The sequence below is a fragment of the Exophiala aquamarina genome, assembly GCF_000709125.1.
Source record: "Exophiala aquamarina CBS 119918 chromosome Unknown aczIA-supercont1.9, whole genome shotgun sequence".
Classification (NCBI taxonomy): Eukaryota; Fungi; Ascomycota; class Eurotiomycetes; order Chaetothyriales; family Herpotrichiellaceae; genus Exophiala; species Exophiala aquamarina.
Window position 1 is genome coordinate 363027 of NW_013550579.1, and position 24531 is coordinate 387557.

At 50.3% G+C, this 24531-nt stretch overlaps 7 protein-coding genes across 7 annotated transcripts; 2 read left to right on the forward strand and 5 right to left on the reverse strand.

Annotated features, from left to right (window-relative positions):
• Positions 1–396: 396 nt before the first annotated feature.
• On the reverse strand, positions 397–1920 carry A1O9_09112 (uncharacterized protein; the record flags this gene model as incomplete). Its single annotated transcript, XM_013401806.1, has 6 exons — positions 397–490; positions 545–707; positions 758–1511; positions 1565–1661; positions 1720–1756; positions 1824–1920. The coding sequence occupies 6 exons, from the start codon at positions 1918–1920 to the stop codon at positions 397–399; spliced, it is 1242 nt and encodes a 413-aa protein (XP_013257260.1).
• Positions 1921–2781: 861 nt separating this feature from the next.
• A1O9_09113 (uncharacterized protein) lies at positions 2782–4454 on the reverse strand (the record flags this gene model as incomplete). Its single annotated transcript, XM_013401807.1, has 2 exons — positions 2782–4017; positions 4071–4454. 2 exons carry the CDS (start codon positions 4452–4454, stop codon positions 2782–2784), a joined length of 1620 nt encoding a protein of 539 aa, XP_013257261.1.
• A 437-nt stretch (positions 4455–4891) lies between these two features.
• On the forward strand, positions 4892–7624 carry A1O9_09114 (uncharacterized protein; the record flags this gene model as incomplete). The annotated part of the gene is made up of 2 exons (XM_013401808.1): positions 4892–5066; positions 5121–7624. 2 exons carry the CDS (start codon positions 4892–4894, stop codon positions 7622–7624), a joined length of 2679 nt encoding a protein of 892 aa, XP_013257262.1.
• An 878-nt stretch (positions 7625–8502) lies between these two features.
• A1O9_09115 (uncharacterized protein) lies at positions 8503–10774 on the forward strand (the record flags this gene model as incomplete). The annotated part of the gene is made up of 2 exons (XM_013401809.1): positions 8503–9570; positions 9620–10774. The coding sequence occupies 2 exons, from the start codon at positions 8503–8505 to the stop codon at positions 10772–10774; spliced, it is 2223 nt and encodes a 740-aa protein (XP_013257263.1).
• A 988-nt stretch (positions 10775–11762) lies between these two features.
• A1O9_09116 (uncharacterized protein) lies at positions 11763–12698 on the reverse strand (the record flags this gene model as incomplete). The annotated part of the gene is made up of 2 exons (XM_013401810.1): positions 11763–12227; positions 12381–12698. The coding sequence occupies 2 exons, from the start codon at positions 12696–12698 to the stop codon at positions 11763–11765; spliced, it is 783 nt and encodes a 260-aa protein (XP_013257264.1).
• A 1165-nt stretch (positions 12699–13863) lies between these two features.
• On the reverse strand, positions 13864–14858 carry A1O9_09117 (nicotinate-nucleotide diphosphorylase (carboxylating); the record flags this gene model as incomplete). The annotated part of the gene is made up of 2 exons (XM_013401811.1): positions 13864–13940; positions 13988–14858. The coding sequence occupies 2 exons, from the start codon at positions 14856–14858 to the stop codon at positions 13864–13866; spliced, it is 948 nt and encodes a 315-aa protein (XP_013257265.1).
• Positions 14859–17950: 3092 nt separating this feature from the next.
• A1O9_09118 (DNA-directed RNA polymerase III subunit RPC2) lies at positions 17951–21652 on the reverse strand (the record flags this gene model as incomplete). The annotated part of the gene is made up of 1 exon (XM_013401812.1): positions 17951–21652. The coding sequence occupies one exon, from the start codon at positions 21650–21652 to the stop codon at positions 17951–17953; it is 3702 nt and encodes a 1233-aa protein (XP_013257266.1).
• Positions 21653–24531: the final 2879 nt, after the last annotated feature.

Genomic DNA, 24531 nt, shown 5'->3' on the forward strand with positions numbered 1-24531 from the left:
GGCGGGAAGCGGACTGCAACAGGAGCAAATAGCCATGATGAATATATGTTGCGGACAGGATCTAGAAGAACTCGAAATAGCTCACACACACAATAAGCACAGACTGGTCATCACAATGGGAAATGGAAGGCAACCTAGGAATGTAGGGATTCAACAAACATTCCATACCACGTGACCCTCAAAGGAAACAAGAATTCATCTTAAAAGCCAAAATGGGTTGGTTGCTGCATTCAAACTGGCGAAAAATTGAAGGAACAACACCTCTCCGTGACATCGGGCCCAGGGGAACCAGTGAGTATTTTGCCTCGGTTTTCTTCCAATCTTCCTGAAACGCCGGTGCCAAAACCCTGCCCTGCATCATCAACGTTATATAAGGGTTCCTGCAGCCTGATCATTTCAAGCAGTTCCAGGTCGAGCTTCACGGCCAGTAGTGGTAGCAGTCGAAGGAGTGTCGTTGTTCCAAGAGAGATAGGTGTGATCGCCAAGTTTTCTGTCTTGATCAGCAAGGGCATAGGCATGAATCATGGGAGGTAAAGGTACGAACCTCGGCTTGATCAGGTGTGCAACGGTGAAAATGACACCAAGGACCACGCAGAGACCTCCTACTACAACATAGGCAATGCCCAAGAAAGAGTTCTTGCCTCCAACCACGGTACGGGTCGAGATCAAAACACTTTTGGTGCCATCATAGACCTTGACAGGAAAGACTATGCTTGTTAGAAACGTTGCTTGATATGAATGGAATTGTTCGACCTACAGTCATATATGTCCATCTGATAGGTACCAGCAGTCATGGCATCATCATCGTTACGGAGAGCAAGCTTGCTAAAAGTGGGGAGACCCGCGGTTCTCATCCAGACCTGGAATTCTTCATAGGTTGACAGATCCGGAATAGGGTTCTCGTCGGTGTAGCCGTTTGGGTAGCGGTCATGCCAGTTGGGAGGTGGTGAGACTTGATCATTGGTGTACTCTGTCTTCTTGTAAAGGCTCGCATCGCTGCTCCACGCGATACTTCTGTTGGACATCCGATAAGTTTCCCCCGGCTGACCACCGGCCAAATTGACGGCGATAGGACTGTTGAGGGTGTCATTGAATAGCGAGTTTGCGATCAGCCCGCACGGATAATACGCCTTTCCCTGGGCGTCGCGTCGAATAGGGTCGCACGAGCTACCTCCTATGCTGGAATTACTCAAAGCATTTCCCTTCAACTGGTCGGTGTCTAGAGACTTGACGTATCTCCGGTGGTTTTGATAGAAATTGGTGAGGCGGTAATAAAGATAGACGGGAGGACCGATGTCATTGGGGATGGAGAACTGGAGGGTGCAGACAGGAGTATCATCGATGGCGACGCTGTAGGGAGGGGTTGTTGTGTTTCGAGTCACCCTCCACAAGGGTCGAGTTGTTTTGTTGGAGGATTTGAAGGACGAGGAGACCTTGCTGTCAGGGATAGGTTGGAACTCGTCGGTTGCGGTGGAATTGCAATCAGTATAATCTATCACCAATTCTTGAACCTGGACGGGCTGTCAGCAGAGGGGTCGCAGTATCCCACAGCTACTGTACTAACACTTGCGCTGGCCCATAGCAGCAGACCGCCGATGGGAGCGAAAATGATCCCAATTGCGAAGAGAATGGGAAGCACGGTTTTAGGTGTGAGGATAGGCCTGCGCTTGGATGTCAGCTCGTAGGTTCTGTTCTTTTGAAGAGGGCAAGGAGACATACTGCCATGCTTTTAAACGTTGCTGGCGGAAAGCAGTGTCTGAGGGATTGAAAGGGGCGGTCAGCTGGATATCAGTCTCTGAGTATGGAGGGTATCTGAAGCGTACTGGCAGGTCTCCTGTTCTTCTGTTTCTTTTTGGGCTCTTCATTGTGAGGATCCTCCTCCTGGATGGAGTCTGGCCGCTCAACCTCTGTTCGAGACATGGTGGTTTATGGCGGAGGAAGTGATGGCACAGGGATAGAAAGAAGCAACGAGGAAATAGTGGTGGTAGGTTAGGTCATCTAGAAACGGCGTGCTGTGCTGGATGATGGTCTTGGGCGGACGTGAATCAGCAATTCGGACTGCGGCGGCATGGGATGGGATGGGATAGGATAGTCTGTGACCGTGGTTTGTTGCAGGCACCCACAGGCTGCCGGGTACTCCTACGAGTAAGTGGCTGGTGGTGGTCCTAACGCCTAACGCCTTATGCCTAACGTCTGATGTAAGCTGGGATCCCTTCCCCCTTGGTGCCCTAAACGCGTTCCCGTGAGGCGTCACCAGCCACAATTACACTTTCCAATGGACACCCGCCTCCGAAGACTATTCCCTTTCTGGACAAGCACCCCCACCACGGCTCACCTTTTCTTATCGAATTCTTCAATCAGTTTTCTTCCCTTCTTTTCTCCTTTTCCATATATATAAACTCATTCACGGACCTGACTTATTGTAGGAGAAAGAGACCCAAAAATTATCCTCCATATCTTTCTCCTCTGCTTCATGTCCAAGATCAGCTCTCCTGCGCCGTAGCTGGAGCTTGCTAGGATTCGTTCCCATGATGCTTCTGTTCCCTTACCGACGGTCGCTACATCGCCCGAACCAGGAAAAATACTCTATTCGTCGTCGAATGTCTTCTCAACAGCGAGGGCCATCTTAATTGTTGGTTCCTCTTTATCAGGAGTTCCATCGTTGTCGACGGTTTGAATACTATTCTAGCATGATCTCTATTCATGATTTCAAGAGTGTGCCCTCGTCCAAATCCCAACGCCATCGCTACGTTTTCAGGTGGGGGTAGTAGTACAATTCCCTTAATTTTCTACTTTCTCTGCTCTTTCTCCCCTCCCTGCAACATCCCACGTCGTCTCTTGTTTGGTTCCGGGAGCTAACCAACCGGATGAGAAGTTCGGTTCGTGACTGCGATCCTTCTCGTCATCTCGTTTCCATTGCGAGTCCATCTTCTCCTCAAATCCGGGATAATTGATCTCCAGTCCCGGTGTTTGAACTTCAGTAACTGGTAGCAATGCTGCTTTGTGACGGAAATGGTCTGCTTTGGTCCTTCTCTCTGCCGCGTCCTCCATACTAGTTCGGTCGTACAGATAGAGCCCGAAACACGTGAGCACAATACCCACCCCTTGTATGGAAGTGGTGGAACTTCGGAACCAAATCACTGCCACCACTATTACCCATACTCTCTTGATCAACGATGCCACCGAATATGATACTGGTGACAACATCGAGAGCAGGACAAAGGCCAGAATGTTTTGGAAAAAGTGGAAGACCCCATTGAACACATATTCCAACATGAGCTCTCCATGGTCCAGTTTGCCCTTCTTCGAAAGGGACAATGATCCATCTTTCCAAAGGTCTTGAACAATCTCCCAACCCTCGGTGTATATCCAAACTGGTGCCGAAAACATGAACGCCCCCACCGAGCAATAGCATAATAGATTGAGTTTGTCGAGTTTTCGAGACAGCTGTGTTTGTCCATCTGCTTCCGCCCGTGACGATTCATTGAACAATTTCTTTGAGAATATGTTTTGTGTCACAAAAACCAGTGCCGCTACCAGAGAGGCACTGATTCCCCAAAAGTTGGTGGAAAAGTCGGTCGAGCAAGCCAACATCACTCCCACCGTCAGTGGTACAAGTGACAAATACGTGGCCCTCTTGTATCGAATGCGGAACACTATCCGGTATGCGAGGACTGTGAACAGAGGTGATAGTCCTTTGATAGTATGTACCAATGAGACTGGAATTTTCGATGTAGCGTATGAGCTTAGCAGATGGCCTAATAACTGGAAGATTGACAGTGGAAGCGCCGTATAAATGACATCCCAAGACGGTCGTCTCAATCCATTTTTCAATGCCGGAATTGCTCGTTTTAGCGAGGGAAATACTGACGACAAGCCTGTCAGGATGAAGCACCACGAGAAGACGGAAAGGAATTGTAATATGGTCAGTGTAGCAGGTTTGGGGTAGGCATTCAAGATCGACTTGGAAGATGTGTTGGTGAGGGCGGAAGTCATGTACCAAGCGATACAGAGAGCCTGTATTTACTGTCAATAGTTGCAGGTGCAGAGAGAGGAACAAATGTACTCACAATCAATTTGTAAGAGATTGGTGCTTTCAATGCTTCTGCGAGCTCATGGGCATTCTCGCTGACACTTCCCTGGCGTGTGCGGAACTTGTTGATAGCGTCGCTAACACTCCTCCTTGAGCGATGTCCATAGACGCCTGGAGGACGTGCTTCCCGTAGTCTTTGGCTCATTTTCCTTGCTGGCCATTTGAAATCTTGATTCGTGAACGGCCCTGCACCGGGACTGATGTCCGAGGGGCTTTCGCTGACTGCTGGGGCATTATGCTGAACACTACTGCGGTGGTCGTCGAACGAAGGGAATTTCTCGTTCCCGATGGGGTCATTGCTGTTCGGATTTGGTGAAAGAGCTCGATGGGTGATTATCCGAGGTTCGGGAGTTTGAGTCATCGTGGTGGTCATGTTCATGAGGATAGAAGGGAGGAGAAGACGCGCCGGTGATCATGAGTCGAGGGTGTAGCTTCAAGGTGTACAAAGATCGGTGGCCATGACTAGCTTGTCGTCAAAGATCGAACAGGTCTCCCACTCAGGACTGAAGACTTGTAAAGTTCATGCACAGGGCTTTCTCTTTGAATCAGTGCAACCCTAGATCGATAGTAGGGATGTGTTCAGCCGCAGGTTCATGCCACGGCCCAGTCACAGTCCTTGCATGAATTGCGTGTTCATTTGGACGCTATACCGATAATGGAAGACGGTGTGACCAGGTCCAACCTTCACCTTCGGGGCAATGATATTCCGTATATATCTATGGCCTTGGCGGTTATCCGAGACTAAACAACACCACCTTCCCAAGCATGAGTTGATCCACGAGATAATGACCCAAGACAATGGGGTCATGGGTCTGGGCAGAGGTGTCCATTCTAGTCGTCCTTATTCAACTCGTTCGAGCATCAACATGGTGGTCTGATGCGTCCACGCAAAAGGGTGTAGTCGTTGGTGATTCGCCTTTGACCTTTTCGACATGCTGGAAGGCATTGGGCCCTTTTAGACTGGGAACTCGCGGTACCCTATTCAGTTGAATTGATTAATTTCTTGAATAACTGACTTGCCGAACAGAATCTGTATGGGGAGCTGATCCAATTGAGTATTATGGCGGTATCAGGAATACCACCTCCAACGAGGACATCCACTACCACAGCCCTCTCGCAGCAAACGCAACCGTGCAGTGGGAAAACCGCACCTATCGCACCGATACATCCCAGGAGGGTGCAATTGTTGGTCTAAAGTTGCAGTATGCAGACATAGATTGGCATTTTGCACAACAGATTTATGGTTGGTCTGCTATTCAGTTTCAAGCTTGGGTGATAGGTGAATTGCTCTGGTTGGGAAGTGCTTCTCAACCAGCGCTTTTATACACGGACAACATTTTGGAGCTCTGGGTTGGCGATGATCATATCTTTGGGGGTGACTTTTACAGTTTCCGACGAGCGCCAGTTGTCATCCACTTGCATCCAGGTATCAATGTTGTCAGAGTGCGCCTGCTTGGTGATATACGGTCCATGGGTGGGAGATTGCCTCCTAATCTGCAGGCCAGGTTGGAGGTAAAAATCGTGCAGGACCTCCTTGCAGTCGACAAACATGGTGTACTGCTTCCAGATGTCGTAAGAGGCCATTTCTGCGCCCCGTTTGGAAGTGTTACGGTCCGAAACCAGGGAGGTAAATGGGTCAAGATCGACCGCATTGCAACCTCTCATGACTTCGACAAGTCTGTCATGTCTGGCGGAGCAATCTGGTTGGCTCCTGGCCAGTCCCGGCCGGTGAAGATCCACCTCGATTTCAAGGCTGGGTCAAGAGAGTCTATTAACTTTAGGCTGGAATATACGCCGAAGGACTCTACACCATCGCACCTAACCTTCGCTGGCAGGACAAGCCATGCAGATGTAAGTGCACCACATAAAGTAACTTTTCTTCATCCCAGTGGTGCGGTCTCGTATGCAATCCTGCGTCCTCCAAGCGTCAATCAATCTTTTCAAGCATCAGAAGATGTCCCTGTCCTTGTGAATCTCCATGGCGCAGGGGTGGAAGCAGACAGCGTCTTCGTTAGAGACATGTTTGAAGAGATTCCTGAACTGCCCGCCTGGGTTCTGTCTCCCGCAGGAATGAGTGAATGGAGCGGTGATGACTGGCACACTTGGGGATTTGCTGATACTGAAGCTGCAATCAACATGATAGCTCAGTGGACCGAGAATAATGAGTGGAGAGGTCCAGGCGTATGTTTGGACAAAGTTCTGGTGGCAGGTCATTCAAATGGTGGCCAGGGGACCTGGTATTTCAGCACTCATCAACCCGAGCGTACTCTTGCTGCAGCTGCCGCTTCAGGATACTCTTCCATCGAGAACTATGTCCCGTTTCACCTGTGGCAAGAGGCAGATCCTTTGCAGAGTGCTATTCTTCAGACTGCCCGAGGCAATTACCGACACGAATTGTTGGTGGACAATCTCGTGGGACTGCCCATCTTGCAACAACATGGGTCAGCAGATGACAACGTGCCTGTTTATCATTCTCGTCTGATGAATGCCCTTCTCGCCCAGGTTGGCCACCAAGCCAACTATTCAGAAATACCAGGCTGGGGCCACTGGGTTGATGGTTCCATGACGACACGATCCATGAAGGACCTCTACTTCAACCACTTGACATGTAAGACCGCACGGAAACAAGTACCAAGTCGATTTTCCTTTGTTGTGCCAAACTCGCATGACATGGGTTCCCGACATGGCGTTTTCGTCGATCAGCTCTTGTCACCTGACCGAATGGGCAAGATTGACGTGGTCATCACCGAGACGGAAAGGGGTGTGCAATGGCAATTGAAGACCACAAACATCCGGCGTTTGCGATTCGAGTGGACACATGACCTGACCAATACCGCCGACGAGGTCCGGTTTGACGACATGCTGCTCCCGTTTGACATTGAAGGCCAAGCCAGACCGTCATCGTTTGTGAAACGAGACACGAATATCTGGGCCAAGGAAGTGTTACTGAAGTGGAAGAATCTGGAGCAACGTTCTGGTCGTCAAAGGGGCGTTCTGGAATCGATACTCCGCAGTGCTGGTCCATTTCAGCTGGTGTATAGCTCGGAGGTAGCTCTTGCAAGCGCCACTCAGGCCAGCCGTAATCTTTATCAATATTACGGCGCAGATTCAAGCATTCTGCCATGGCTAGAGTACCCAAACGCGGCTGAAGAAGATTGCAACATAATCATCTTTGCGCTGGGAAAGACGACTCTGCCGAAGCGAATCCCACGCTTTCCCATTGTCATTGAAGATGATAGATTGCTACTAACGGCATGCAACGGTAGGATAGCCTCGATTCCATTTGCTCCAGGACTGGGCGGTGTTTGGCTACGTCCTCTTCCGAACGAAAGACTGGAATTAGTGGTTTGGGGGTTTGATAGTAATGGATTGAAGCAGGCCGCCAGGCTTGTTCCCACCCTCACCGGTGCTGGCCAGCCTGACTTTGTAATTTTTGATGCATCAGCAAGATGGAAAGGACATGGTGGAGCAGTGGCGATGGGCTTTTTCGACTATAGATGGAGGATATCTGCAGGATCTTACCTTCCATGAAGCGGATAATGCTACATCGGTCGACGAAGGAGCCCGCGTCCACCTCGTCAATAGCAGTATGAAAGCAATGGGTTTGAAGTACTGAAGGCAGAGAGTGGTTATCGAGGAAGGCGCTCACGGGCAGAGGGCCCTTTCGTGAAGAGGGAAGGTACGATCATGATCATGATCACGATCACGTTGTCTCCATCGCGCCTGTCATTCCCTCGTTGATGTCGATGCTGACCTTGACGTGTCTTTCCTCTCTATCTTTGCCCCTCGTCTGCCTCCCACACCTACTGCCTCTCCCACTTCTTCCTCCTCCAATCTTCTATCCTCGTTCTCTTTTCACCCTCACAAACATCCTGTCAAAGTTCACGCATCAGGTGGCTCCATTTGTTCTGCCTGTTGTTCAAGCCTCTAACCATCGGAGCGTCCTTGGACCAATTTGGTGTCCATTCCTCAGTTTATCTTGCATCTTACCACCCGGTTTATCCATTGTCACATTGAAGCTATCCATGGCGACAATCGTCTCGACTGGCTCACCAAGACTCAATCGGAAAACCACCTCGAGTGTCAAGTTGCGGCTTGACATGGACGACGACGGCCTGCCCGCGACCAAACACCCCAAGGTATGTTAATTCACTTGAACCCTTCAAGTCACTTCAACTGCCCTCTGCCCATCTGAGTTCCACTCCTACTGCCTCTGCCTCTGCCAAGCTACAACAAGCCGCTCCTTTGTCATCTCTCCTACCATTCTCTCCCGGAGTTTGACCCATCAAACTGATCAATTCTTTATACAGCACAAAGAAAAGGTAGTGTCAACTCCTTGTCTCCCATCTTAGCTTTCTCACCCTTCATAGCCTTCTTCAGGTCTGTCAGACCCCAAGCCCACCACCAACATGGACGAAATCCTTGCTCGTCTGAAGTTGAATGACTCCCGGAAGCCTAGCAGTGATGTTCGCTCTCTTGACAAACTCCTGCACAACTTGCAGGACCAGAACAAAGCATTGAAGAGACAGGAAGATGAAATCAAGAATGGAACCGATTCTCATCGCCACCTTTCCACGTCCGTGTCTGGAGATAGCTCCTCTAATTCGGATGCTGGCGTTTCTACTACAATTCCTGTCGACATCGCTCCCACTAGCAATCGTCCAGCTGCAACCATAGCCAAGACAGACAATGCTGAAATCTTGCGTGTCAAGCGGGAGCTTGAAGCCGCCAAGTCTCTCATCTCACGTCAGGAACAAGAGCTTGCGGAAACTCGTACCCTGAAGCACACTATGGATCAAGCCATGGGGCCCCCCTCTGAGATTGGAGATTTTGTTCCATCAAATGACCTTACCGAGAACACCATTGGCCATCTTCAGAGTGCGTTCAATGCATCAGCTCGTCCATTCACTTCGCGTAATGACGCCTGGGTTGCCCAAGACCACCTCCAAGTTGACCCAGTTGACCTCATTGGCGGAAACTTTGGACGATCCCGTGGCGTTTGGCAGAACACTGCTGCGTCCATGGCTGATAACCCAGGTACCAATCCTCCTGGTGCTGGATACACCAGCGCTCGCGACCTTCGTCTTCCCAATCATGGTTATGATAACCTCTATGGTACTGCTGCCCTTTCTGGTGGTGATTCGGCCTTTCAGACCGGTAACTTCTCGGGCAATGCCCCAGGTGCCGGGTACGACATGAGAACTCATGCTGAGGCCATGGCCTTCAACCCTCAACAGCTCAACATGAGACGGAATGGAGCTCCGCTTCGAATCAACACCACCGCCATTGATCCTCTCTCAGCCTATCAGAGCTACCCACCGGGTGCCACCGCTCTGACTCCACCGGCAATCAGCTCAATGGGTATTCCAGGTCAATACAATTACCAACAACGGGGTATTACTGCTCCACTATCGCCTACAGGAACCGACTTCAATGCCTCAAGTGGTCAAGGTGTCACTAATCCATGGCCCCTTTCAGTAAGTGCAACCTGGCCATTGCTTTGTTCAGTACTGACTCTTGGAATAGGCCAATATTACAGGTGGACAGACATATGTAACCCCTCTTGAACCTATGAATTATCGCCGCCTCCTTGACAAGTCAGTCTCTTGTGACTGGAAGTACATTGTCGACAAGATCGTCTGCAACAATGATCAACAAGCCAGCATCTTCTTGCAGCAGAAACTCAAGGTCGGCACGGCAGAGCAGAAGTTCGAAATTGTTGAATCCATTGTCAACCAGGCTTACCCATTGATGATCAACCGCTTCGGTAACTTTCTTGTCCAACGTTGCTTCGAGCACGGCACTCCAGAACAAGTTGTAGCAATTGCTGAAGCCATCCGAGGCAATGTCTTGTCGCTCAGCATGGACCCATTTGGCTGCCATGTCATCCAGAAAGCCTTTGATTCTGTTCCAGAGGAACACAAAGCTGACATGGTCCATGAATTACTTCGACGTATCCCAGATACTGTTATTCACCGCTATGCTTGTCATGTTTGGCAGAAGCTGTTCGAACTCCGCTGGAGTGGAGAACCCCCGCAAATCATGTTGAAGGTCAATGAGGCTCTTCGTGGCATGTGGCATGAGGTTGCTTTAGGTGAAACTGGCAGTCTTGTCGTTCAGAACATCTTCGAGAATTGTGTCGAAGACGAGAAGCGCCCCGCCATTGAAGAGGTCATTTCCAACATCGACTTGATTGCTCATGGTCAGTTTGGCAATTGGTGCATTCAGCATTTGTGCGAACACGGCTCTCCACCCGACAAGCGTCGAGTTGTTGATCATATTCTCACCAACTCGTACAACTACAGTGTTGATCAGTTCGCTTCCAAGGTGGTTGAGAAGTGCCTCAAGATTGGTGGACCAGAGTTTCTGGATCGATACCTCGGAGTTATCACAACTGCTCATCCAGACCGCCCACGCATTCCGCTCATCGACATTGCTGGTGACCAATACGGCAATTATCTTATCCAATGGATCTTGATGAACACTCATCACCATCAGCGTGAACAGGTTGCCATCCACATTCGAAAGCACATGGTCTCTCTTCGTGGTTCCAAGTTTGGGTCTCGTGTTGCTATGCTCTGCTGCAATCCAAACTCGGCCACACGTCCGGGAGCTGGTGCTGTTGTCAATCCATTTGGCGCCCCTGGTCAACCACGCAGTCAATGGGCTCGCTTCCGCTAGGTCCATCATGGCCATCTTACCCGTTCAGGACTTGGATTGCACAAAATCAATTAATTCATCTACTTGTTCGTCATCTTTGTAGATGAAAGGTATTCTACGCATTGTCAATAGCATGGGGATAGCCCTCTATGGCTTGGAATACTTGCTCGACACCGGAGTACGAAGCCAATGAGTCAACGCTCTCAAGTCAGCAATGTTTTGGCTCGGCTTTCTTGGCTCGACATATGCTTGCATGTATGTTTTATGGAGAACGTTTACCGGGTTATTCACCATGAGTATGGCATTTCACATTTATCAACCAGACAAATTTCTCCGTTCGCACACCCAGTCAATTACAGAGAAACATTGAAGGTATCAACGAAGGCAGGAGATATTGCATGGCTTCAGAGTTCACATAACAGTGTTCAATACCCCAGAAATCGTGTATCATATCAGGCCTTCTTGTCCTGCTCGAGTGAGCAGACACTTGAAGCTTGTATTTACCAGTGGCATGAACGAAGATGGTCAGGACAATGTACCAGATAGTGCTTATGATAGCTAAACAATAGGATTGAATCCCTCATAATGCATGATATCAGTAATTCGTGATTTGAGTCTTTGCATAGCCGTAGGCGGGCGGGTCGAGGAATTTACAAGAACACTAGCTATGCCAATCTCGTCTGTGGCCTGTGTGTGGAAGAGTAGATCTTCCCCCGGATGTTCTCTGAAGCCTGATCTACACCAGTGGATACGGTCGAGGTTCTTTCCAGCACGGCTGAAGGCTCGTTTCCGATTTCGAAGCCCCGCTGCCGACTTGCAGCAGCACCAGTTCACTTGGCGAGGTGCGGTCTTTGAGCACCACCAAGAAAGCAAGAGTTCGCACCACTTCAAAGACCCTGGATGTATTCAAGGGCCGTTCCTTCCCAACTAGTCAATCCAAGATCCCTCTAAAAATGAAGTTGGCTGAGTTTCCGAAACGAGCTGGCAAACAAGATATGCCACCCAGAATTCAGTCCTTGGACAGCAACCCGCTATCCGGCACAGCATTTGGTTTCAAGATATTGACGACGCCGGTGCCCGTCTCGCGGTGCCCGTTGACGTCGACGGCTCCCGCCACCATGTCAGCAGCAGCAGAGGACTCCGCACCGCCTGCTGCGGCGGCACCATTTTCAGCAGCATTCTCCTCCAACTTGTCCACTCCCGTCTTCGATACTTCAATCTCATCCTGATCTGGATCTGTCTCTGCGTCTTTCTCCCACGGCTTCCTCCGCCGCGGCGTCTTGTCGATTTTGCTCGAGCCGGGCTCCAGCACCGTCGTGGGGATCTCCTCGATCCCTGGCACGGGGATGTTTCGCGTGATCAGGTCCACGATCGCGGCGAAGGAGGTCGGGTAAGGTGGCTGTTGGTCATCTGCGGGCGGTGCTGCTTGGGTTGGCGGGGCGGTGGCTACCGCTACTGCTGGTTGTGATTGTGGCTGTGGTTGTGTTGATACTCCAGACGAAACTGCACTTCTACTTCCGCTTCCACTTTCACCACCGCTGCCCATCTGGCTCTGTCCCTGCGGAATGGGCTGTCCTGCATCTTCAGTCGCAATCCCGTCTCCGTGTCCTTGTCCTTCCGCCGCTACCGGCCGCCGCGGTTGCGGGTCTTGCTCTAGTGCTGCATTTCTCTCCCTCAACCAAGCCCGATACGCGACCGGATCTACGGGCTGCTGCAGATTGTATTTCCTTGCGAAGTAGAAGCACTGCACCTGCAGCACTAGTTCCACCTCCTGCTCGATTTCTTGGGGGCTTGCTGCCCGCTCGGGATGGCCCAGGATCGTCGCGAGTCCGCTCTGATACTCTGGGTCTTGTGCGAATGGGTAGGTTGAGAGCCCGTGGTAGATTTGTGTTTGGCTCGGCTGTGGTTGTGGTTGCTCATCCTGAGCTGCTGGGTGAGAAGACATGTGCGGGGTTTCTGCGTTGGACATGACTTCCGGCTTTGGTTTCGGTGTCTGGTCGAGAGGGGTGTCAAAGAGAGTGGGTGTGCTCATGCAGAGGGACACACCATTCCTGCCATGTATGTAGAGCGGACGGGGCTCTTCAATCAACAAGCTTGAACACTGTCGAGGGTGTTGCTCTCACGGGGAAATGTTTAGACAGGAACTGCGCAGTGGGCACCGGCAAGGCTGCGTGTGGGCAGCGTCGGCTGAATCTCGGCTACTACAAATTTCAACCCCGCATCAAGGAGCCTCACAGCCTGGTCTGTCTGCCGGCGACATGTTGATATTTAGGAAAACATATCTTATCGTATGAGCTGTTATATTTGACAGAGATACAAGATGAACTTAGAGAAAGCACCTGTGTCATATTTAGGGCCACGATCAAGTCGACCATTGTCGTCGAACCCCGCTGGCACCTTTTCCATTTTGAGGCTCTTCTGTTGTTCCCTTTCAGGGGCCGAGCCTTGTCCTGATGCAAAGCCTGATCTTTGCCACTCCAGCCACGACAATGGGCAGAGCAATTCTGGTCGTAGTCTACGGCCCTGTCTTAGTCTAACATACACTGTTTAGGACCACACAAAGCCCCTTATGCTCATCGTAGCTTGGTGCCTTTGTTCGCAGGTATTTATTCTTGTACACTCAACACGAGCCGGGCTGGAAAGAAAATAGCACTGGCCTTCTGAGGCCACATTTTAGCAGGTGAGACGTGGCGAATAGTGCGGCGGCCTTGTTGGTTCAACGTCATGCATCTGAGTCAGACATGATGATTTCATCCTCGCCTTCTATCGTGAGCTCATTCGAGGCTGAGTTCTCAGCAGGCCATGGTTGGCCTTGATGAAGTTGAGCTCGTATTAGAAGTTTCGCTGAGTAGCCGTTGCTATCCCCCTCAAGGAGGCGGAGTAGCATATAAGCTTCTAATTACACATACATTAATTTCACCTTGTAGCCAGAACCTTATATACTAGAGACCCTAACGGCTTTATGCCTGGTTTGAAAACGGCCGTACTATACCTATGTCCGAATTAGTATAGTAGTAAAATGCCATCAGGATGAGGTGGCTGTAGGTCTGGCCATGACAGCGTATCGCTAGGGTTGTGGGTGGTTGATGGCGAAGTAGTCAACATTCACTCTAGTGTTCGATCTTGAGAGAGAAATCCACATGGGCGACGCCTTGATGCACCGCGCTGGTGGATATAATATCGATATCTAGAAAGGTTAGCAGAGCCACAAGGGCAATGAAGGCTTGTCCATACCGTTATTAATATATTCCTTCACATTTGCTTCGGTAAGACCGCCGCTACTCTCCAGCAGCACATTCCTTTTCCCTGTCCAGCGGTCTTTCAGGCTCTTAGCTGCAACTTTCAACCCCTCGCCATCGAAGTTATCCAGCATCACAATATCCGCACCCGCCTCGATGGCTTCATCTGCCTCTGCCTCGCTTTGAACCTCAACCTCGATCTTAAGCGCAAACCCGCCTACTGCTCGCGCAGCTTGGACGGCATTGGTGATACTTCCTTTGGCCCATATATGGTTGTCCTTAAGCATAATCATACTGCTCAGGTCATGTCTGTGTCCATCAATGCCACCTACCAACATACCATACTTCTCGACAAGCCTGAAGCCAGGGGTGGTCTTTCTAGTGCCGGCCAGGATACCCAGGTAACCTGCGCCACGAACAAGTTCGAGCATTTTCTTACTTCGTGTGGCAACACCACTGCACCTGGCCAAGGTGTTTAACGCTACACGTTCTCCGAGTAACAGTTTCCGTGTCGGGCCCTCCACTGTGGCTACCTTGATCTTGCCTCCGCTCTTACTGGGGTCGAGATATGAGCCCTCATCGTAGTGCCAGCCCACAGTGCACTCAAGCTGCTTAAACACTTCGTTGAAGAAGGGGATACCGGCGAGGACTCCATCAGATTTGCAGAGAAGTTGTGCCGTGCGAGGTTCGGAACCAACGACGAAACCGCCATAGTCGAAGGAGGGTGTGTCTTCGGTAAGCCATCTCGTGATCTCGGTGGTGAAGTGGCTGGGTAATAGATCTGCGAGTGAGCCATGGGCATTGCTGGCCTGCGTGGGGAGGGGTAAATCGGCGGCAGGAGGCACTCCGTGTGCAGTGGAACCCATCTCTGCTTGGGTGGTGTCAAGTTTTCCCACGCGAATCGAAGTCAGAGGGCTTCTTGAACGGTTCTGTCCGCGATCCTGAGATCCTTGAGGGTGATGGTGTATGCTTGGGAAGCTTCCTTTACATTTATTTTGTCCCGCTTGAGGTTCATGTCCTGCATTCCCCGCAGTTCGCTCGACCTGCCGTTAAGCATCTTAACTAGGTACAGTACGGAGTACCTAAGATCTGGGTGAGAACCACCCAGAATCTTATGGTAAGCAATAGTTAGGTAAGCACCCACCTGGACACCCGAACTACATAAGCAAGCCCAAGTTAGTGCCCGAGCCCCCCCGCCCGCCCCCCAGAGCCCGTTCTGTGTCTAACTGTCTAGACAGGGTCCTCCTTTGCCGCTGCTGGATTTGAGATTCTGTATTAGAGGGCAATTCCAGGAACTAAAGGGCCCCGAATATCAACAAAGACCTATTTATACTGAATTTGCCTAGTTGTGCCTCAGAGTCCGTCTCTGTGCAAGAAGATCGCCCGTCATGACCCACGAGGGCATATCAAAACTCAAGGCGTTCCTGGTAACTCTCAGGGCCATGCCTCAGCTCTTGTTGTCCTTTTCCAATTCATCGCTATCTACCACACATACGGCTTTCCCTTTCAGCTTGCCAGAGTGCGCGAGCTCCACCATCTTCGGTACCTCCTCCAAGCCATAGAACAAATTCGTCTCCACTTGGATGTTATGCTTGCTAACATCATACAACATCTGCTGGCTGTAATCCTGCCCAGCGATCAAGGGTTCCTTTCACTTGAATGTCGCGAAATATCAGTTGTTGGAAGGCTATGCTCACTCTATCAGGCTGGGCCGCTTGGACCATGATTCCGTGCATTCTTGTAACCTGACAGGCGAGATCTGCATAAGATTTCGTCGGGGCGAATCATACAGTTCAACGCAAGTTGAAGGGAAATCTCCCGCCAAATTTGGCGGTCAGTGCCGCCGCTTTTGGAGGTGCTCTTCCCTCGACAACGCGGTTTCGGTTTTCTTCCCCTCACCATTTCGTGAACAAAAACAAACAGTCGTCACCACCATCACCACCACAGCGACGATGGCTAGTGGAAACCCTCTCGGTCAGCAGCCAGATTTCAATTCCCTTGCTGAAAATCTTTCTTCTGCGGCCAATGAAATTCGGAAAGCACAAAATCTACCTGCAATCGCCAACGGTCAACTCATTCTAGCTGAGCTCCGGCTAATGAGAGAGCAAATGACTCGGGATATTATAGCTGTTCGTCAAGACATCACTCATCTTGATCAGAAGTTTACTCGACTCATTACCACATCGTACGTACTACCCTTGATTATTTTAATATTACTCTACTAATTCTATAGCAATCACAATAATGCAGCTCGCGTTCAGAATACACACGTTGCCAGCCGATCGGACCATCTTTCGCTAGTCCTCAACCCCTCAAACGGTGCCGCCATTCCCGAATTCCCCTACTACGTCTGCAGAAATTGGGCAAATGAACGGACAGCAAGTGGATTCTATCTTACAACAGCGGGATCTCCAACCTAGTAATAGTACAAGTTTAGCGGCGAAGAAGAGAATGTTGAGAGCTCACATCGGCTTAAAGGAGGTACCTGCGTGACGTGAGGAGTACAAGTCTAGGAAAGAAGAGGAGACGCTTGAGATCATAAGTCGTCGAGAGAAAATGCGCGAAGAGCATGACCCAAAATTGTATTCATAGATTACGATTGATGAAGGTCGATTTCCCTGCAACGACTTTACATTTTCAGTTTGTCACCTTGAGCGTCTACGCATACCTGGGTAGGCAGATACCCACGAAGAGCGTTTTCAGAAGAAGACCCGGTAGTCTCTTCAATGAACATATGTACTCTGGGGACCTGCTTAGGCAGTTGTCCATTAGGTGTTCGCCGATTGCACTATTCCAAACTATTTCTTGATTGGGTCAAATTTTGAAAATTGCGCCGGGTTCTTGAAAATATCATACGAAGTCAGGCGGCTTTTCAGCGGTTTCGTATCCTGTCCATGGGAATGAACATTCTTCCATTGTTGCGTTGATAGGTAGTAGGTACTCCATACTTGGTACACTCTACAGCACGACTCTCTGATGCAGCGACAGTGAACAAACACACTTCCCCTCCTCGATAGGCTCTCCATTCGGCATATTTACGAGTACCATTCATCAGTCTTGCACGGACGCAGATCAAGAGTCAGATCGGAGGTAGTAGCTAAGACAAGCCCCAAAAACGCTATCAGAAACAAAAGCATAGACATCACACCAGCGCGTTTCCTCGGATATCACAACAGGTTGAGCGACCGGTGGGGGTTCATTGAGTCTAGGGCTATATCTCAGACAAACAAGCCGGTGCGTGTGCTACGAATCCGGTCTAAAGCCTCCCAAAGGTAGGCTGGCGAGCGTTGTGGTCTTCCTTTGGCTTTTTTATGGCCTCCGTAATGAGCAACTTGCCTCATAGTATTGAGTTGCAATATTCCTTCGCACCCTCCGGCTCTTACGTTGCATAGACTAAGGAAGAAAAGAAAAGAGACGAAAGGGGCTCATGACACGACCCTGCTCGGAAATAAATCACAAGTGGCAATGAATCTGATACTGCAGGGTTTTCTCCTCCAGTTTGGTCACCCAGGATTTCAAGGTGGTGAAGGGAGTCAGTTCTAGAATAGTAGGTTACTGCTTATCTTTGTTCAATCATCATAGAGTTTCATCAGGCATCTACTCCTCCATGCCCCTTTTCCACGAGTATTCCCACCCGCGAGCTCTGGGCAGTCACGGAACCTCCCTGCAAACCGAATCTAAAACTCTCTGTCTTTTATGGCGTCCTGGTAGAGCAAAGAAAGTAGCGTCAATGTACATGGCAAATCTGCGGAAATAATACTTTGATTGATGAGGATTTCCGCTTCACTGATGCATAGCAATAAGTATCGTTTTATCGTCATCGTGTCCATCATTCTGAGCTAGGGAAAAACACTCCCATTCTATCCTCGCTATGCATTATTTTCACAATTACACCACCACGCAATGCAACTCTTTCTGATGCTTCACAGATCCACCGACTGAACGACTCATTGACTTGTTAAGCTCTTCGTGAGCCGTCGGGTGGGAACTCGTCGGTTACCACGAGCCTGGTGTTGACATTCATGCTCCCCAGCTCGTTGAGTAAGAGCTTGAAGGCGTAGGGAAGGGTCATGCGCACGACATTCGAGCCTGTCTGACCTGCACTGCTGCATCGCTGGCACCAACGCCCGAAGGCCATGAAGCCACAGGACTCACAGACGTCGACTTCGTGCTTGTCACTCGACAGCATCAATCTTTCCCTCAGTAGTTGTGACGCGCCGTATGCGATGAGACAGTCACGCTCCATCTCTCCCAGCCGAAGACCACCATCCCTCGAACGGCCTTCGGTAGGCTGCCGCGTGAGGATTGCTCGCGGACCGCGGGATCGGCTGTGCATCTTGTCCTGCACCATGTGTTTGAGTTTCTGGTAGTAGATGGGGCCAGTGAAGACATATGCTGGGAGTGGTTCTCCCGTAATCCCCGAGGTCAGGTAATCTTTGCCGTCGTAGCTATACCCTGCTTCGATCAAGGCTCGAGACATGTCTTCTAACTTGCTGCCTCCAAAGGCGGTGCCATACTCAAATTGACCCTTCAGGATTCCAGCTTTGCCAGAGACAAGTTCTAGCATCTTTCCGACCGTCATTCGGGATGGGAAACCATGAGGATTCATGATGATATCGGGAGTAATGCCCAAATCCGAGAAAGGCATGTCGACTTGCTCGGCAATAATACCCACGACACCTTTCTGCCCATGACGGGAAGAGAACTTGTCACCCACTTCTGGAACTCGAGTCTGTCGGGTCTGAACTTTGATCAATTGGTTTCCAGATTCCTGTTCAGACACCATAACCTTATCGATATAGCTTGGGTCCGGTAGTCGATATTTTTGAGGCTGAGGTATGGCGGGACCGTTTCTACCACTGTCGGACAAAGTGGAAGCAGACGCGTTCTCTGGCACATATTTATTGACATAAACCTCTCCTTGGCTGACCTTTGCACCCACAGACGCAATGCCATCCACGTCGAGCAATGCATGTGCTTTTATTGGCACTCCATTATCTATGGTCGGTGGCTCGACGATATCTTTGAGATTACCACCAGGATACAGCTTGATGGTGACGGGGTATTTTCGGAGAACTTGGCATCGACCAAAACCACGATCGACAGAGGCTTTGTTCAGCACCAAAGCGTCTTCAATATCATATCCGCTATAGGACATGACAGCGACGGTTGCATTCTGGCCAGCAGGTAGCTTGTCATATTTGACTAGCTCGATCGTCCTTGTCTTCACAAGTGGCTTTTGTGGGTAGACCATAAGATAGAGCAATGTATCAATCCGCAAAAATTGGTTGTTGGCAATGAAACCAATGGCTTGCTTACCCATAGCACATTGATAGGTATTTCTTGGAGATTGGTTGTGATGGGGATAAGGGATCAGGCCAGCCACAGCGCCTAGAATTGTGAACGGCTCGATTTCGAGGTGGGTAGTAGTTGCATTGATATTCGATTCATACATTGCAATGTTGCTGTCATTTTCCTCATTGACATCCAAGTACTCCACAAGGCCTCTGGCCAAGAAGTCATCAAAGTCCATAGAGCCCTGCCGCAAAGACTTCAAATATCGCTTTGTGACCTTAGACTTCTTATCCTCGACAATTATGAGAGGTCGACAAATTCGGCCTTCGTCGGTTGCAATTTGAATTGTGTTGTGATGATGATTAATGAAGATAGAAACAAACTCGGAAATGCGGCCTGAGCGGCGCAAGCGTCGAAAGGAGGACAAAAACAAAGATGGTTGTCGCGTACTAGCGACCGGGGTACCATTGAGAAGGACCAAATATGCACCGTGGCCATATAACTCGGATCCTCCAATGCTAACAATATCTTCAGCACCAAGCATGAAAATTAGACGTTTGATGGGTGCTTCTTCGTCATCTGTAGTGATATGTGTCATGAGGGCGAGATTTTTGACTAACCCACAGGCTTCACCTTCTGGAGTATCAGCTGGACACAGCATGCCGAATGAGGACGGTTGCAAGGCCCTGGGACCGCTGACTTTTCGAGTCTTTTCAAACTGACTTGAAATCCTGGTCATCATCCCCAGCGAGGCGATGAAGCTCAGGCGACTCAACAAGTGGGTTACACCGGCACGATCCATTCGAAATCGTTTCAAATTCCAGTTGCCCGTGGCGATTGCTCTGTTCATGCCTTGAGTAATTGACACGGCCGCACCCATCATGGTCTGACAAGGATCAACGACTTCGGTCTTATTGGGTTTTCGGAGTTGTTTGTCAATCTTCATCTTGACATCATAATTGAACTTTTTGAAAAGATCTTCGAAGAGTAGAGATAGAAGTTGACCAGCCAATTCGAGACGTTTGTTGCCAACGTAATCTCTGTCGTCCACCAAGGCGGGATTCTGCTTAGCCATTAACACACGTCGTGCCATATGGGCAACATAGATAGCCTTGGGCCTGAAATTCAAGTTTTCGATAGGGACGTGTGCGATAAAGACGCTGCTAACAGCCTCTAAAGCTTCTTGAACGTAGTTTCTGCGTGACTGGCCGAACGGTGTGGGTTTTCGCGTAATCTTGATTCGCGCACCTAGATAATCAAGAGCTTGCTGCTGGGTATGAATTTGATGTTTGATGGTCTCCTCGAAATTGATGGCAAAATCTTCTTGCAGCGTACTATCTGTTCCGGCAACAATGGCCATCATATCCATATCAGAGGACACACCCATAGCTTTCAATAGGATACATATTGGGACATCCTCGTTCAGGATGTTGTGCCGCATGTATAGCAAATCTTTCTTGAGCACAATATAGCTTTTTGACTTTCTTGCATGTGTAGAGCTGGTGACGGAGGCTGTGATCAATTCCTTTTTGTGGTCTGCCTCAACAATAATGCGGTTTTTGCTTAGTTGTTCCTGGACCAGGATGACCTTTTCTGTTCCATTTACGATAAAATAGCCTCCCGGATCCAAGGGGCATTCGTCCATAGCACACATTTCGGCTTCTGACTTGTTGGCCAAGAAACACCTTGAACTCCGTAGCATGATAGGTAACCGTCCAATAAGCATTCCCTTCCTACGATATGCCATCTTCGACTTGGTATAGCGGACATCCACCAAGATTGGAGCGGCGTATGTCATATCCCGTAATCGACATTCGTTCGGAGTGACAGTAGACTCTTCGCCCCGGCTAAAGGAGTCGAGGCTCTCCTCTGAGCGGCAGGGCTTACCAATGTAGATGTTCTCATACTTTATGTAGAAATCTGGGTCAATATCGCTCGTAATGACTGGTTCAGCATCAATGATCTTCTTCAACTCGACCTCGACGAAGTGGTTAAATGACTCAATGTGTTGCTTGACTAGACCTTTGACCTTGAGAAAAGCAGGCAGGAGGTTCCACTTGTCCCGAGCGGTATCAATAGGGTCGGTGAGGGACTTGTCATAGTAGAACGGCTCCAATGCAGCATCGAAGCCATCTGCATGATGATGAGGCTTGCGGGAGGGTTTCTCGTTCTTGGTGGTCTCGACTCGTTTGGACGGTGCCTCTGCCTCAGCTTGCTTGTGGGCAACTGGCTCTTTTATGGTGACGTTTCGAGGAACTTGCTTCTGTCTCAAGTCAGATGAATGCTTTGTGGCGCAGAGCTTCAATTGGGCCCGAACCAACCTTGGGGAGGGGTTTTGACGCCGAACTTGCGGCCACAGGCCCATCTGTCCTTCTTTTGGGAGGCATCGGGAGCCCTTGCGTCTTAGATAAGAATTATGGCTCTCAGGCAAGCCCTTGCTGCCGCATATTGAGCGGTCACAGATTGGCAAAGTGAAATATCAAAACCTAGGAGCGCTCAATCTCCTCTGGCCTGCAAACATACCTGGTGGGCAACAGCGAAAATATTCTGCCATGAATGACTCAGCAAGGCGGTGAAAGGAGGGCACCCTGAGGGACATGCCAAGCCCAGCGTGGGGTTGAATTCTGTGTGCCTGAACACCTTGGGCCCTCTCCATGATTAGTACAAAGTACATCCATAGGTAGGTAAGGGATACATAATAGTACTCTGTCCTCCGAATGAGAAAGCACATAGTACGGAGTACGGAGTACCAAATGTTTTCTTGCTTTCTTCCCAGGCAATCTGGAGTGACCTAGGCTGCCAATATCTAGTGGGCCTTTGTACGGACTCGTTCGTTGTACTCCGTAGGTCAGTTCACAAGCAAGATCCAGGTAAGTCCACTGGGGCCTTGCAATTCTGAAACACAGGTGCCCAAGGCCATCCCCCAGTTGCACAAAGCATAAATTAGTTCAAGAGACGCACAATTGGTACCAACGAGGCCCGGGAGCAGGCAGCCCGCTTGTAACCTTCTGGAGTTTCTTCGCAACAACCCAAAGCCCGGCTTGGTGGATCATCGTTGGTGAAAGACTTTCTCTCATGCAGGGGATCAACTCGCCGCTGGACTCTCTATCTCACTCTAATCCTTAATCAGCAAGGGGCCCGCCCGCCTTGAAAGTCTAACTAAGGCTTTCTCCAGAACCACCAACCAGCGCTTGCGCCATACCGAGTTCTTCTAACCGCTCCTGTAGTGGCCAAGTCACCTTCGAATGGTTCCACCACTCATCATTGAGGACGCCGGCAGTGTCCTATCACCTGGACACCGTTTGGTATGGATGCGTCCTGGTTCGGGTACGGCAAGGAGTACAGAGGACTCGGAGCTTCAGCTGCCTACGAGACACCACCTAGACTGGTGAGTTCATACGGCTGCTCATGAATGGAATCTGCTTCCATGATTAGGCAGAGAGAAGAACAGACCCAGAGGGATGCGCATCAAATGCAGGGACGAAGCTGGCTACATCATCGCGCAGCAGTGTGCTTGCAGGTACGAGAGTCCTCGTCCAAGACGCCTGTAGTCGACAGAAATTCGGCAGTCACCTGGAGCCCATCTCTTAAAATACTGACTGACCCTGGCTGATCTGGCATTTCTTCCTGGTCAGGCATCCCCGGTCACTGTGGCTAAAGGATGTCGGTCACTGCGCAGCACAAAGTTTCTATGGCCCGTGGGATCAGGCGTCTTTGGGTGCGATGGAGCATCTTGGAAGTGTAACTGTCGTGGCTCTTGTTCACGAGTGTTTGTATCTCTCTTCCCATGTGCCTGCTGTTTCGGGTAGGAAGGATTATGGAAAGTGGGTACTGACTCCGACTTGCCTTGGTCGTTCACAATCGCTGCTACGCTATCCTCGAGCCCCTCGTGGGGTTATGGCTTTAGACAACTGTTGATTGCGCCATGCAAATCTGGACGAATTAAGACACGGCATTGCGAGTCTGTCCTCCGTCTCGATTCCCAAGTCTCTGTTCTGCTGATGATAGAGGAAGCTAGAAGCATTTATCAAATTCAAATACGAGCACGGAGCAGGTACAGTTGGCTCGTGATCTCGATCTCCGGGATTACCCTTTAGACTTGCAGAGCGGGACCCCTTTTCATTCTTTGGTCCGTTGACCGCCTTTTGGTTGGAGATTTTCTGGCACATCACTATTGGGAGGAGCCGTGTGAATTGGCGTATTTCAAAGCCCCAGGTCTTTTCTGGTCGGGCGGCTTCCCCACACTTCTCACAGTTGGACAAGCAAGAGGTGAGCAATGAGAAGGCTGGAAGCCAGGAGTCCAGTATCGGGCGAACGAACTACTCCGTGCAAGCAACTCGATTTCCCACCAGGTGAGCCATGCACTTGTGACGGGTTCTAACGACTCGGAGTGTGTCCTACTACTGGCGCCACCAGGTTCATCTGGGCCATTCACAGGCTTGGATAAGTGCCCTCGTCTCTGGTCTGGCACATTTGGGAGCCGTGGCCATGGGCATGACCATGGCCTCGATGATGACCGGCTACCCGGTGCAGCAGATGACGAGTCAGCACTCCGCTGTGGCTGCCCTTTTGATCCATGAGAATTGACGAGGCGCCTCCCTGGCGAAAACTGTTTGCAATTCGTGGTCAGATCTTGCTGCCCCCCTCGAGGTCTCTAGGTGCACCCATAAGCGTATAGCCGAGGGGCGAATACCAGGGAACCTTAATGGGAAAGGCATGGTTGATGGGTGGCACGGGTGCTGGCAGAATTAGGGAAGGGCGGGTCAGCCCACCAAAGCCCAAGGGATGCCACCCAAAGAACTGACAAGCTTAGTGTCCACTACTGCCCACCGCCCACCCGCTGGCGATTTCGTGATGCTCCAGGGCGCCAGGGGTTGACATCCAGATCAGCAAAGCCCAGCCCAAAGAAGAATTACATGCCAAGGTTGCTTTTGGAGTTACATACCATTGTCTGTAACCATGATTCAGATTTTCAGGCAAAAGGCGAAAGAATGGGATCAATAGCCTGCATCTAGAGTGGCAGGAGGCTCCTGTTCACTTCATCCTGCTGTGGAGGACCGGCACATCCAGAATCTTGTCTGGTTGAAGTCCCTCGATCTCGGCCTCGACCCTGGCTGTGTACGGCGCACGGAATACTGCCAGTGGTACTCGGTACCCCCGTCCTCTGTGTGTGCCCCTCCACCCTGGCCCAGTCCATCCCATGCCATGCCATTTGGATCATAGCCGTGGGCTAACCTAACTAAA